Raw genomic sequence first — 13,554 nt, 5'->3', positions numbered from 1 at the left:
AGTGCGAGATACATCTCGAGATTGAGATGGAGACCCATGGCAAATTGTTGGAGATCGAAGCGGACCCGATGGCTGACCCCCATTGACCTAGCACTAATTGATCTTGAATCAATAAATGACCCAGCCATTAAGAAGCAAAGGGTGGTGAGAGTCGGACCAAATGGAATGCCATAGACAAAGCAACTTCGGTGAAAGGCTAATGAGACGTAGGTTTCATAATTAGAATAGCCAAGTTATAAGAAAATGACCTCAAAGTATAGTAGGAATTTTCATACCGCAAAAGAAGCCAATTGTTGTTAGATTAGCAATGGCCATTGTATGGTAGATTAGAAATTCACTCAAGAAGTGGCCCAAGGCATAGATGAATGATAGGAAGATCACGACATACAGCGGCTTGTTCTCAAGGTTGAATGCTCAAAGAAAGCAAAGGGTGCAAGTCGGTGTCCACACTCCAAATGTTCTTCCATGAACATCAGTCACTACAATATAAAAGCATATCCTTTTAAGAGAATCAATGTCATCAACATAAATATATAAAACAACAACAAAGATGAAATGATGTGGAAACGATCACTTAGGGAAAAATTAAGGAAATGGGACTTGGACAGTGGAATGAAATGTGTAAATGGATTAAAAAAGTGAGCATATTAGAAATCATCGACAGCATATATAAAGGTCCTTTAGCCCAATCCCTCAACAGGCCACCTGCACTTATTCCAATATAAGAAAAATTCTATGTATTTGATGGAGCTCCTAATATTCCAGGTATATCAAGACAGATGTTTCTGATATTTTGTCTTTACTTCATTCCTGATACTAAGAACTGCTATTTAACTATAGAGGAGAGTAAAACGCCACACAAAGTAACAAATGAATAGATCATACCAGCCCATAGGTCAGTATCTAGCACCGATTGCTTCAAACTTAAATTTGCTTTTCCTAAAGAGTTTATCATAGAGACAAAAAATAATAAGAAACTCAATTCAGTATTTAAAGTTCTTAAAGAAACATATCTGCTTTATTGATCTCACCTTTCTTCTTCTTTATATACAAATCCTAAACGGTAACTTTCTTAATAGAGGTGTTAAACTTTAGATTTCATTTTCAATCTTTCTATTGATCATTACAACTCAAGATAAAGATCACCTAATTCTTCACACCTCTTAAACTCTAGCATCTAATAAGAAACCAATCATAGCTCCAGTAGTTATGTAAATAACATTGCTTATATTTGAAATAATCCAAGACACGTGGTCTCAAAATTAATTCTCTTTCCCTTCACCTTCGGACATATCAGTAGCAAAGAGCCATATCACTCTACTGATATGGTAACAAAGAGTCATATTAGTAGAGTGGTAAATTGTCATCCTATATTTCAAAATCAGATATAAGAAATGGGCATTTAACATGAAAGCAGATCCGATTGAATTTATGGATATAAGAAAAACTTGTATATTTACCTGGCACAACTTCAAGTATGCTGTGTTTTTTGCAGCCTCATCCCAAAACTGTCTGAATCTTGCAGTCTACAGAACAAAAATACAAAAAAAAACAGCAAAAAAGAAAGAAAGAACATAAGCAAATATTTCGGGCATACATTTGCATGTGAGTATTAACAGATATATTGGAAAACATACCTCTAGATAGTGCAAATGTAACAACCAAGCACCAAGTAGCCCGAATCAAAGATGCGTAAGAATTAGACACATTACCAAGAACAAATCTCGAGTACAAACGAGAAAGGCACTCAAAAGCGAACCTGAATTAAAACAATTCTTACAAGTAAGAGTGATTTATTACCAAAAATACAACCAACAGACCAGATGTCTACTGGGGTCGAGTAATGCGTAGCTCAGGTGCTCGATACCACAGAGTAAGGATCTGAAACCATCGTTCAAATTCAACATTACTATCTAACTAACAAATTTTAACATCATAGTCATAGGACTATATGTAGTAAGTACCTCATGAGTATACTTCTTCATTGGCAAAGTGAACGCTCGAGCAAGACCGAGATCAGCTATCTTAAACATCATTGTCTTTGGGTCCATGAGAAGATTGTGAGGCTTCAGATCCCTATGCAACACTCCATGACCATGGCAAAAAGAAACTCCTTTGCAAAGTTGGTACATGAGATTCTTAATTGTCCGAGGCGGAATAATCTCCCCTTATTACTTAAAACTCAGATAAACTTCTTCAAATCGTGTCCATGTATTCAAAACAAGATACGTAACAATTTTCCCTTCTTTATTCTCAGGCTTGTTTAACATCCAACAATCTAATTTGAACAAAAAAAAAACTAATTAAACCCTAATAATAATAAATAAAACAAGCCTAATTAAATAAAGATTGATTATTTATACCTGACAACGGAGGGATCTAGAGAAAGCATTCTGAGAATGGAGATTTCACGGAGGGTAGTGGGTGGGACACCTTCTTCGTCTTCATGAAGTCTTCATTCTTTAGAACAAGTTTTCAAGTCGTGTTCTTGAGAAGAAACAGAAGAATACCCTCCTTCTTCTTCTTTATCATCGTCTTAGCAAAGATAAGAAAACCCTAACCTAGCGCCTGTGAGAGAGAAAGAGAGAGCGTGATTTCTTTTTTGTTTCCCTCTTTTCGAAATTTCGATGATGTTTTGGTTTTTTGGATTTGTAACACTTCTCAAACGATTTTCAAGCGTTACCAATTAATTCCAGAAATTCACCAAAATTAAGTAACGCTTTACAACATTGCCAACGCTTATATAACGTTGACAACTTACTAACAGTAAATAACCGTTGCAAAGTAAAAAAGGTGCGTGTTGCAAATATTCTATTATGGTGTAGTGATTGCAAGATAGAAATACCTTCAATGTGCCACGGTACCCTACAGCACGCACAGTGGACAAGATCAAAGACCCTGCCAGGATACGATAATCTCTTAGTCCCCATGACGGCTAGTATAGCTAGTAAAAACAATAAAATTTAAAACTCAATCAACAAGAAATTTATAAACCCTAGAAAACGAATTCAAGAATTACAAAACCAAAATAGCTTAAAGACAAAATTGAACTTCGGCCGAAAGTAGTAGTATGGATACCTTAAAAAATCGGAAAGATGGTACCTTTGTCCGAGATGAAGAAATTGAGATGAACAAAACTGCTTCCTTTAGTTCAATTTCATCGAAATTTGGGGAAGATGAACGAAAATGAGGTGGAATTCAATAGATCAAGAAATATGGAGAAAACATCATGCGGAGTTAAGAGGGAAGGGTTTCTCTTTGTTGTGTTTCTTGAGTTGAGGTCGAAGAAATCAAATTCCTTGCGACCGTTATGGTGTAGTGACGGTGGGTTTTCTCACTGTTGCGGGAATCCTAAGAGTCGTAGAACTGTAGAAGTTGTGGGGAGAGACCGAGAGAATAGCGGGAATCCAATTTGAATGAGTTTCGTACTGTGTATTTTATTTTTTTTGCGTATTTGATTATTTGGCATAAAGTCATAAACCACGGTAGAAAGTGGAAAATTTATATACCACTGTTTATGTTTAGGTAGTGGGGATGTGGAGTACTCTCATGCTGAAAAAAAAACTAACCATGGTATATGGCCCAACTTATCCCATGGTTTTCATGTAACTGTGACATATACTAGTAAACCAATGACCAAAGAAATTTCTGCCGTGGTATATAAGTATTTCCCACGGTTTTTTAAAGAACCGTGGTATAAACGTTCTTATTGACCGTGGTATATGTGTCGTTCTATAGTAGAGATATTTGAATAGACTTAAGGAGAAGCCGAAAGACTATCATATTGGTGAGGAGTCGATCCACGAGTATGTACGTGCCTTTCTCTTCTACTTTGTTGGCGTGGTATTATTTGGATATGCTGATAGTTATTTACGTATCGGGTGGATGGCACCGCCCGCATAGAGAGGGATATGGGATTATGACCGGGTCAATCCATCTTGGCATACCTTTACCGCTGGCTAGACCTCCAGAGTGAGATGAAAGCCGCTAAAGGCAATTTGTCGCGGCTTTGTTTGGATTATACCGTAAGTCTTATTTATTAAGTTATTGTTTCATTTCATTTATTTATCTAATTGTTAATGTTGACATGTTTATGTTGATATTGATATTGTATTTATTCTATTGATTTAGTATTGGTGGTACGAACATTTTCGCGTGATGTATCCCCTGTTGAAGAGGTTGGAAGAGAATGAGACTCATGACCGATTCCACGTGATTCAAGCATGGGGGCTTCATCGAGGCAGGGGGTATGGGGATCTATCGCATAATATTCACAATATTCGGCCGCCAGATTGAGCTTTTAGGAGCTACTGCATTGAAAGTGGCAACCCGGGCCGAAGTCCTTCATATTTCGACCCTTTATCTTGATATTCCGGATGTTCCCGAACACCGAAATACCATAGACTATCCTATATGTGTCATAGAGCAAGGTTTCTTTCTCAGCGACTAATGATACTTGTAGGGTCAAGAATCGCATGGTACCTTGGGGACGATGTTGGCGCAAGTATATAAAGAGATTGTTATACCTTACCCACCACCGATAGATATGGATGACCTCGATATTCTTCTTCCCCGCTCTTTCACACTATAGAGCAAACCCAAATGATTGGCCGACGACGATCGCCTTTCATTTTACGGAGACTATGACTTATATTGGAAGAGGGTTGGTCAAGGTCTCTTGCTAGGTGCGTTATACCAGGGCACCAATTTTGAAGGGGTTACTTATGAAGCATTAAGGCCCGACATTCATTTCCCAGAAGGAGTGGAGTTGCCACAGTCACAGCCCAGGGTGTTTCATGATATTCACATGCCGCAAAGAACTCCACAGATATTTGATGAGGATGACCTTTGGCACTAGAGCATGATTACTTCTCAGGGGCAAGATATGAGCATACCTATTCCACCAGTAGATGCCGCAGTGGTAGCAGATTTGTCAGTACAGTTTGAGCAGTTAGCCGAGGTTAGTATGATTTGAATTTATTCATGATTTATTAACTATAACCCCTAACATGCATTTGTTTTGTTAAACAGGATGAAGTAAGGTCGGAGCTCCTTAACTACAGCTCTCTCAGTTATGCCATGCATGCGTCCTTCATGGAGTCCTCTCGTCGCAGTTTTGAGCGCTTACAAGAAGAGCGGAATCGAACTTTGCAGTTTCAGAGACATGTGCATGAGTTAGAGAATGCTGCAAGTGCCACACCTCAAGCTCAACCTTAACCAGAGAGGCGACAACGTCGTAGGGGGGAGAGCTCTTCGACTGAGTCTTCTCGTAGGGGGAGGAGGTCTCAGTAGATATTTTTTTGTAGTTTGTAATAACTGTAAGGCCATTACTTGTCTTATGGCGTTTGGGATTGTTGTTTGTAAATCGACTATTGATTTAGGTGTTGTTTTTGATGAGTTTTAGATATGAATATGTCATTAAACAAAGGAGGTTATGTCCAAAAAAATTCAGAAATTATAAGTTAGTTTTTTTTACCGAGTTTCTGTGTTAGACTTGGGTGTTGTTTATGATTGTTGTTTATCTTATTTATAATTTCCAAAGTATATTAGCAGGTTTTGGATATGAATATGTCAATAAAACAAATGAGGTTATGGCAAAAAAAATTCAGAAAATTATAAGTTCGTATGTTTCCAAAGTATAAGTTTGTATGTTTCCAAAAATTTCACATTCGTTTAACTCATTTCACTCGTTCCAACAATTCGTAGGTTAGGCTAGACCTCGCATTTAACTCATTTCCTATGTCTTGGTTGAAACAGAAAATTTTAATGGAATATCACTCATTTTTGCAGGTGGTTTGGTCCTAACAGGTTCTGACAGGAATAATGTATAGTGTAGACCGAGATGGAATGTAACATCCCGTCTCGTTCATGGTTCCTTCCCACTGCGCCTTTTACTATTCCATACATTGGATTTCTGAATGGTGGGCCATAAATTGGAATTATTGAGGATACATTTGGATACAATGTGTTGTCACTTGGAGAGTGAAAAAAAATCTGATAAAATGCGTTGTCAATTGGAGAGTGGACCAAAATTGAACTATCACATGTGACCTTATCACATGTGACCTTACCTTTCATATTTCATTTTACTCTTATTTCTTTTAGATCAAACAAACAAACAACCATATTCTTCCCCACAACCAAGCTAAAAATAGAAAAAATGTCAAGAGAAGAAAGAATTGCATTTAACTAAAGGTTATGGAGAGGATCTAGTAGTAATAGTTCGTCTTCTGGTTTTACCGGGTCGTCTTCTGGTACTTCTGCTGAAGATGACTACATGGAAAGAGTAAGAGATGAGCATAATGATATGATGAGGCGAAGGAGGAGGAGGAGGTTGCAGTTATTATCCACTGCTGGGGCATTAATGACTCAAGCAGCCATTGAACTTGAAGATATGGGATATTATCTTGCTTATGGTATTTACCCAAAATGGGGCACATTTGTTCAAGCCATTCGTTATCCAAGAAATAAGCATGAAAAGATCTTTACTCAACGTCAAGAAGTTGCAAGAAAGGATGTTGAGAGGACGTTTGGAGTTTTGCAGGCACAATGGCATATTGTTAAGGCTTCTGCGCGTTGTCATAGTGTTGTTGTTCTTGGAGACATAATGAAGGCATGCATTATAATGCATAATATGATTGTTGAGAATGAATGTGAAAGTGGAGTTTGGAATTGAAAAGGTCAGAGGAAAGAAACAATACCTGATCTCTTTCAGGAAGATGATGGTTTTCATTTTGTCTATCAGATGATTGAAGCAAGAAATAAGATCAGAAATGAAGTTACACATACTAATCTTCAAAAGGACTTAGTTGAGCATGTTTTTAATTGGATTGGCATTGAAGAAATAGTAGATCCGGTACCAATTTATGATCCAAATTGGTCGGATCCAGAGGAGGGAGAAGGAGACAAATATTAAAATGGAAATGAAAGTGTATTCCCTATGTATTCTCTATGTATTTCCTATGTATTCCCTATGTTTTTCCTAACGTGAACTATAAAGTTCCAAAGTATTTCCTATGTATTTCCTAACGTGAACTATTAAGTTCCAACGTATTTCCTATGTATTTTCTATGTCTAATTCCAATAAGTTCTTATGTGTTTAATGAGTTGTATTTTTATCTCACTGTTTTTAATTGTATTTCTAAGAAAATAATTATATTGGAAAGAACATACATAGTGCATTAATTAAAATCAATAGTGATATAAAAATACATAGTTCATTAATTAAAAATACAATGAAATAAAAATACATAGTGCATTAATTAAAAAGACAGTGAAATTAAAATACATAGTGTTGTAATTAAAATAAAATTCTAGATATTACATGCGCTTAGTTATAGCTAGAACCACCTCTAGCCCTTTCCCATTCAGCACATATTTCAGCTTGTTGTTGCTCGATTAAAAAAGCGGTATCGGGATGGAGGACACTTGTATCGGTCGCTAAAATTTTAGCTTCATATTGCATCTTTAGAAGCCGATTTTTTTCCAATTGAACTTGATTTTTTTCCATTTGAATCCGATTTTTTTCTTCTCTTGCTATCACAGTTCTTTGACCATATGCAAGTTCTCTTTCCCTAAGTTCTAAGCATTTTTGTGTTTCATTTGCATCCTGTGAAAATGTATCATCTAAACGCAAAGTAACCCTCCAACATACCAACTGATTTTTTTCTTAGTTCCTCTTGGACTTGGCTTTCTTCGATCCAAGAGGACGCTCTATTTCTTGAGAACCCTCCAATTCAACTCCACCAACACTTGGTGAATTAGAAGTTGAATCTTCACCATCATTTTTGCAACTTTTTCCCTTTGTGGGGTGACTTGACCTTGCCTCAAAAACGTTACTCCACTTTGGATTATCTTTGAGTATAACGTAACAATGATCAAGTGAAAAAGCCGCTTTTTTCTTGTAGTTGGTACGCCATTCTTATCTCGACAACTAAAAAATAAAATAGAAATAATTAGACTAAAAATAATCACTAAAATAAGACTAAGATAATTAAACTAAAATAATAATTATACTAAGATAATAATTAGACTAAAACTAAAATGGAAATAATTAATACACTAAGATAATTAGACTAAGACGGAAATAATTAGACTAAGACTAAGATAATCAATAAATTCCAAATTGACAACGTTGTAATTATCCGGCTTTGTATTGTTGTACCACTTGCATGTTGAGTCTCCACCACATTCACAATTGCCACGAACTTGTTTATCATTTTTGAAATATATTTCCATCTACCACTAATTAAATCGGAAGACCTATCCGACCCATGTGCTTGATTGAACTCGTTTGTTACACGATTCCAAAATCCTTTTGCATTTTGGAAAGCACCAACAATGGAGTCTTCACTCATTTTTATCCAAGCAAGACATAGAGTTTGATCTTCGGACATGCTAAAGTGAGTTTTTGCTTTTGCTTGAGTGCTACCACTTGCTTGAGATGCTTGAGTTGATATGATGCCATTTGATATTTTGTTTTTTTGAAGAACTGATTTTAAGGAAGAAGAAATATGATATATGATTGTTGGAAGTGTGAGTTGAAATGAAAGAAATGTTGTATATATACCAAAGTTTTTTTATTTTGACCGTTCTGACTTTCTGACCGTTGGTGAACGGTTAGGTCTCCGGACGGGATGTTTGATTCCGTCTGGAAAAAAAGAAATATAGCGAGACGGGATGTTGGATTCCGTCTTGTGAGTTTTGTAATCCGCATTTAAATCCAACATCCCGTCCGGTTTAACAAGTCACCACTATCTCGGTGATGAGTTTCACCTTAAAATCAACTGGGCAAAATATTCACCAGATAATCACCTCTGCATTGCAAAGCAGTTTTTGGCCAAAGCTGGTGACTATAGTCACAAACCCCTTGAAACCCCCTGCATTGCAAATGCTCTTAGTATTCAAGTCTTTTTCCCCTTGTAAAAATAGATTTGCATAGAAGAATTAGTACTATGCAAAAAATATTTACATATAAAACTGGTATGCAAAAATATATTTACATAGAAAAAATTAGTATGCAAAACTATATTTGCATAGAAAAATGAGTATGCAAAATTAAATTTGCATATAAAGTATTATGCAAATAAATTTACATATAAAAACTGGTATGCAAAAAAAATAAATTTACATAGAAAAATTGGTATGCAAAAATAAATTTACATAGAAAAATTGGTATGTAGAAATATATTTGCATAGAAATTAAAATGAGTATATGTGCATCAAAATTAAATTTGCATATAAAGTATTATGCAAATAAATTTACATATAAAACCGGTATGCAAAAATAAATTTACATAGAAAAATTGGTATGTAGAAATATATTTGCATAGAAATTAAAATGAGTACATGTGCATCAAAATTAAACTTGCATATAAAGTATTATGAAAAAAAATAAATTTATATAGAAAAACTGGTATCGCTTGAAAATTGGTATGCAAAAATATATTTGCATAGAAAAATGAGTATGCCAAAAAATTACATAGGAAAACTCACATGTAAAATATATCTACACAATAGAATTTATAGTATATAGAAAACATTTGCCCACTGAAAAATTGAACGAAGAAAGGAAAAAATATAGAAGAAGCAGAGGAAAAATGGAACTATTTGTTCAAACCCACAAGTTGAGATGACATCATTAAGCCTATTTGATTAATTTGAAGAAGATTGAGACCCAATAATAAGATGAAACTGAAAAAGATCTAAAACGGTTGAAAAAATTAGTTAATAGATTCAAAATCAAATCTTTCAAACAAAGCTCCCTGTCTAGAAAAAATAAAATATAGTTTCAAACCAAACTTATCGAAATTGATTACAGATAAAAATTGAAGATGATTGAGAGAGAGAGATCAAAAGTGGAAACTTGTTTCTTTAATGGCGAGACAAAAACATCATTGTTTTGGTGTTATTCAATGACGCTCTTCATTTTTATTTTTTTTCTCGTAATTTTCTATGTTCTTTAATCTTAAATCTCTATTTTCGTATTCCCCAACATATTTAAGGGTAAAAAAGGAAACAATTTTGGTGAGGAGATTAAAATTAGGCGGGATTTAGTTACTTTTACAAAAACAGGAAGGTTTGCTTGAAAAGAGGGGGGTTTAGTGGGGTATGGGCGATTTGAAGGTTGTTTAGTGGAACGAGTCTTGAATGAGAGAGGGAGCCTCATTTCTTGTATTTAGAACTGGTCAACTTGCCATTTGTAAGACTGTTTGCTGTTTGGTATACCACCAATATTCGTAATTACGTACAGACGTCTACCCAACAAATTTATATTATTTGGCAGCTTGAGGCTATAATCAGAGAAATAAGCCAGCCACGGAACTCCAACCTCTAGCAATGACACTTTTATTGTTTACTCATGCTAGTTATGTACTATACCTCAATTACCATTTGCATGGAGTCCGAACTTTACTCACTTTTGTCAGTTTAGTTCAAAACATGCATGTGCCAATGTGTGAGAGTGTTCGTGGCTCATGTAAATGTATGTCTCCTTGTTTCATTCCTATAGTATCTCTGGAAATATTATCCAAACTAATTTTTGTTACACGAGAAACCAGTTGAGCCAAGTAACTAGATCTATTTATATACACGTACTAGCTCCCTTAGCTCCTCGCATACACTCTTCCATTTTCATTTCCCAAGTATGTTTAAGCAGTGATCACCCCAGTTTTTCCTTGATTCTCACATTAATACATGACAATAGGCTTCACCTTTACGGATTTATTTGTTCCTCACCGAATCGAAAGTGACTTTCAAAAACTATTGCACCAAGTTGTTGCCGATTCAAGTTACGGGTACCTATTCTTCACCTTCACCAGAATCTGATCAGATCTCTCAGCACATTGTAAAGTCGCGCAAAAAATAGGTGATCTTATTATGTCCCTTATTATTCACACGCATTATTGATTAGTAGTCATACGTATGTACATGTGAAGTTGATCGTCATGCTAAAGTATTTTTTTCATGGATCATACTGATAGCACTTGATGATAGAAATATGCCTACTTATTTGAATTGGATTTCTAAAATTCATGTTATCGTTTACAAAAATTATTTTGAATATGAATCAAGAGTTTGATGCAAACTTTTTAAAGGAATAATAGTGGGTTGCATGCATGGCCGATAGATAACCCTTCCTAATTAATCATATCATTGAGTTCTAGTTTATCACGTGTTTTATAGGTGATTGAGCTTAGCAAGCTAGCTTGTCGTTATATAGCTGAAGAAAATTTTGTTTTCAAATTCTTCATAAGAATCAACGAAAAGGTATTGACTGTTACTGGCACTACTAAAAAATAGACATTTCGGGACGGATCCAAAATAGATATGCCGACGGATCCAGTCCATACTTCTATTTCTGATGCACAATATCCGTCGGCAAAAAAGCCCAGGCCCGTCACAGCCAACTTTTTGCATATTCCAAATCGGCGACGGTTTTGTTGGGGATCTCATCCGCAACAAAATTGAACCCTAAAATCCCAAATTTCTTCTCGGTGGCTCTATTGTTATTTAGGCAAAAACAAATTTCAGTAAACCGTCGGCTTATATTTAGGCGCCAAGGTGAAATCTCCCCCCAAAAGTTTTGTACTGAAAGAAAAGAAATTTTTTTAAGACGGTGGTTCCTTACGTTTTTCAAGACGGCGGTTCCTTTGTGGGCTTGAAGACGGTACTTTTCAAAGCTTCAATCTCAAACGCAAGATTTCTTTTTTGTTTGTAATTTGGTTTTACCATTCTAATATTCCGCAACTTATTTTCTGTGTAGTTTTGAGTGATTATTCAATTGACCAGGACCTTCTCTCTCTGCAATTGTGGTAATCTTCTCACCTCTTAATTTGGTTTAGTATAATAAAATCGATTATTTGTTTTAATTTATTGCTTCAGTTATAATCTATGTTCTTGATTTTAGTGGTTTCTTTCCATTGACCAAATATATGTTTAAAGTTTTGCAATAGAACCTTTCATGGAAGAAACAGAAGATTTAACTCTCCTTTCACAGCCACCACAGTCCATTTTCACCTTAATCTCCACTGTCTGTCGATGAAAAAAAAGGCCTTAGTAATAACTTTCTGCAAAAACAAAGAGTAAACCATATAGAAGGAAAGAGAGTTGCTATAAGATCGAGCAAAAGTGTTCCAATTCTTTGTCCATTACTAACAAAGCAAACACTATCAACTGTACCAAATCAAGGTGTGTAAAAACTCATCACCTGAACCTGATATCGATATTTGATATATTCGCTAATGATATCCTCAACTCTATTGAATGCTATCTCTTTTCCTCCTGTTCTCTTGCAAGTTACAACTTGGGCAGATTATGAGAAGAATGCATGCTTCAATACTGTGAAATGATTTTGGGATCATATGATATAATATAAGTTTACAGACAATTTTCACTCATGCATAATAAATTTGTACATATACAACTGTAGATAGTAACTGTACCCCTAAAAAAAGAAGGGGGCAACATCAAGCCATCCAAGACAAAACAACAAAATCACAGCCTATCCCAAATATTTTGGAATCGGCATATCCCAACATTTTAACTCTATCCTAATCCATTCCCATGTTACTATTTTTCTTTTTTTTCCCGCTACAAAGCCATGGTACTTGCAACCCAATACTTTTTTTTTGTTTTTGGGTAAACCCAATACTAGTACAATCATCAAATAGAGAAACTCCATAATGACACTTCACTATTATTTCCCATATCTTCCCAATTAAACTCATCTCCAACACTTGGAGGCGGAGATAGTAGCAAACCTTCTGCCATATCAGCTAACAACCCATGCGTTCCATACTCTGTTTCATCATCCATGTAAACCACATTGTCCTTCTCCTCTGACGGCGTCGCATTTTCATTTCCATCTGTAGATTCTTGAAATGCTTCAGCAGCTTCAGTGGTGGCCTTCCTTATATCTTTCGCGTCTGTGGATTCCGGTATGGGTAGTCTCCAAACTGAATCAGCAAAATTAAGACAAGCTGACCTTCCTCTTAATGCTAATACAACAACATCATGTGCACGAGCAGCCATTTCAGCTGTTTCATATGTTCCTAACCATATTCTCGACTTCTTATTCGGTTCACGAACTTCACATACCCATTTATCATTGTTCCTTCTTCTAACTCCTCTGTAAACTAGGTGTCGCGTCTCGCGAAACTTCTTCCGCCCCGCGCTTCTTTTAGGCCTATCTGATGCTAGTATTACCTCTTCATCTGAATTAGAACGGTAACGACGTAGAAATAGTGTCATTGATAGTAATTATTGCCTACGTTTTAGTCGTAAACTTGCAGAATAAAATATATTTTCTTGTTACAAATAAGCTAGTCTCGTGATTTTCGTCTATATAAATTGATTTTTAGCAACTGGTTCATATGATTTTCTTGTGATTGTTCATGGAATTTTTAATATATTTGAGGTGCTTAGCATTGCATTGTAGATGGCTTAACATTTTAATGGCTGAACTCTTAATGAGTCTTTTTGCATACCTTTCTTAATTAAAGTTACCCTTTCCTTCAAATTATGCTTTCCAATTCTGCATACCCTTATTTTCCT

The 13,554-nt window shown here is 35.6% G+C and overlaps 1 protein-coding gene and 1 pseudogene across 1 annotated transcript; both read right to left on the bottom strand.

Annotated features, from left to right (window-relative positions):
- Window positions 1–1,344: 1,344 nt before the first annotated feature.
- On the bottom strand, window positions 1,345–2,930 carry LOC147479909 (cell division control protein 2 homolog D-like; annotated as a pseudogene).
- A 9,420-nt stretch (window positions 2,931–12,350) lies between these two features.
- On the bottom strand, window positions 12,351–13,266 carry LOC147479908 (dehydration-responsive element-binding protein 1A-like). The gene has a single exon (XM_086576923.1). It carries the CDS (start codon window positions 13,249–13,251, stop codon window positions 12,664–12,666), a length of 588 nt encoding a protein of 195 aa, XP_086433049.1. The 5' UTR covers window positions 13,252–13,266; the 3' UTR covers window positions 12,351–12,663.
- Between the last annotated feature and the right edge of the window lie 288 nt (window positions 13,267–13,554).

Source organism: Coptis chinensis, chromosome 8, assembly GCF_015680905.1.
Source record: "Coptis chinensis isolate HL-2020 chromosome 8, ASM1568090v1, whole genome shotgun sequence".
Taxonomy (NCBI): domain Eukaryota; kingdom Viridiplantae; phylum Streptophyta; class Magnoliopsida; order Ranunculales; family Ranunculaceae; genus Coptis; species Coptis chinensis.
Note: the sequence above shows the minus strand (reverse complement) of the source record. Positions and strands in the feature narration are given on the sequence as shown.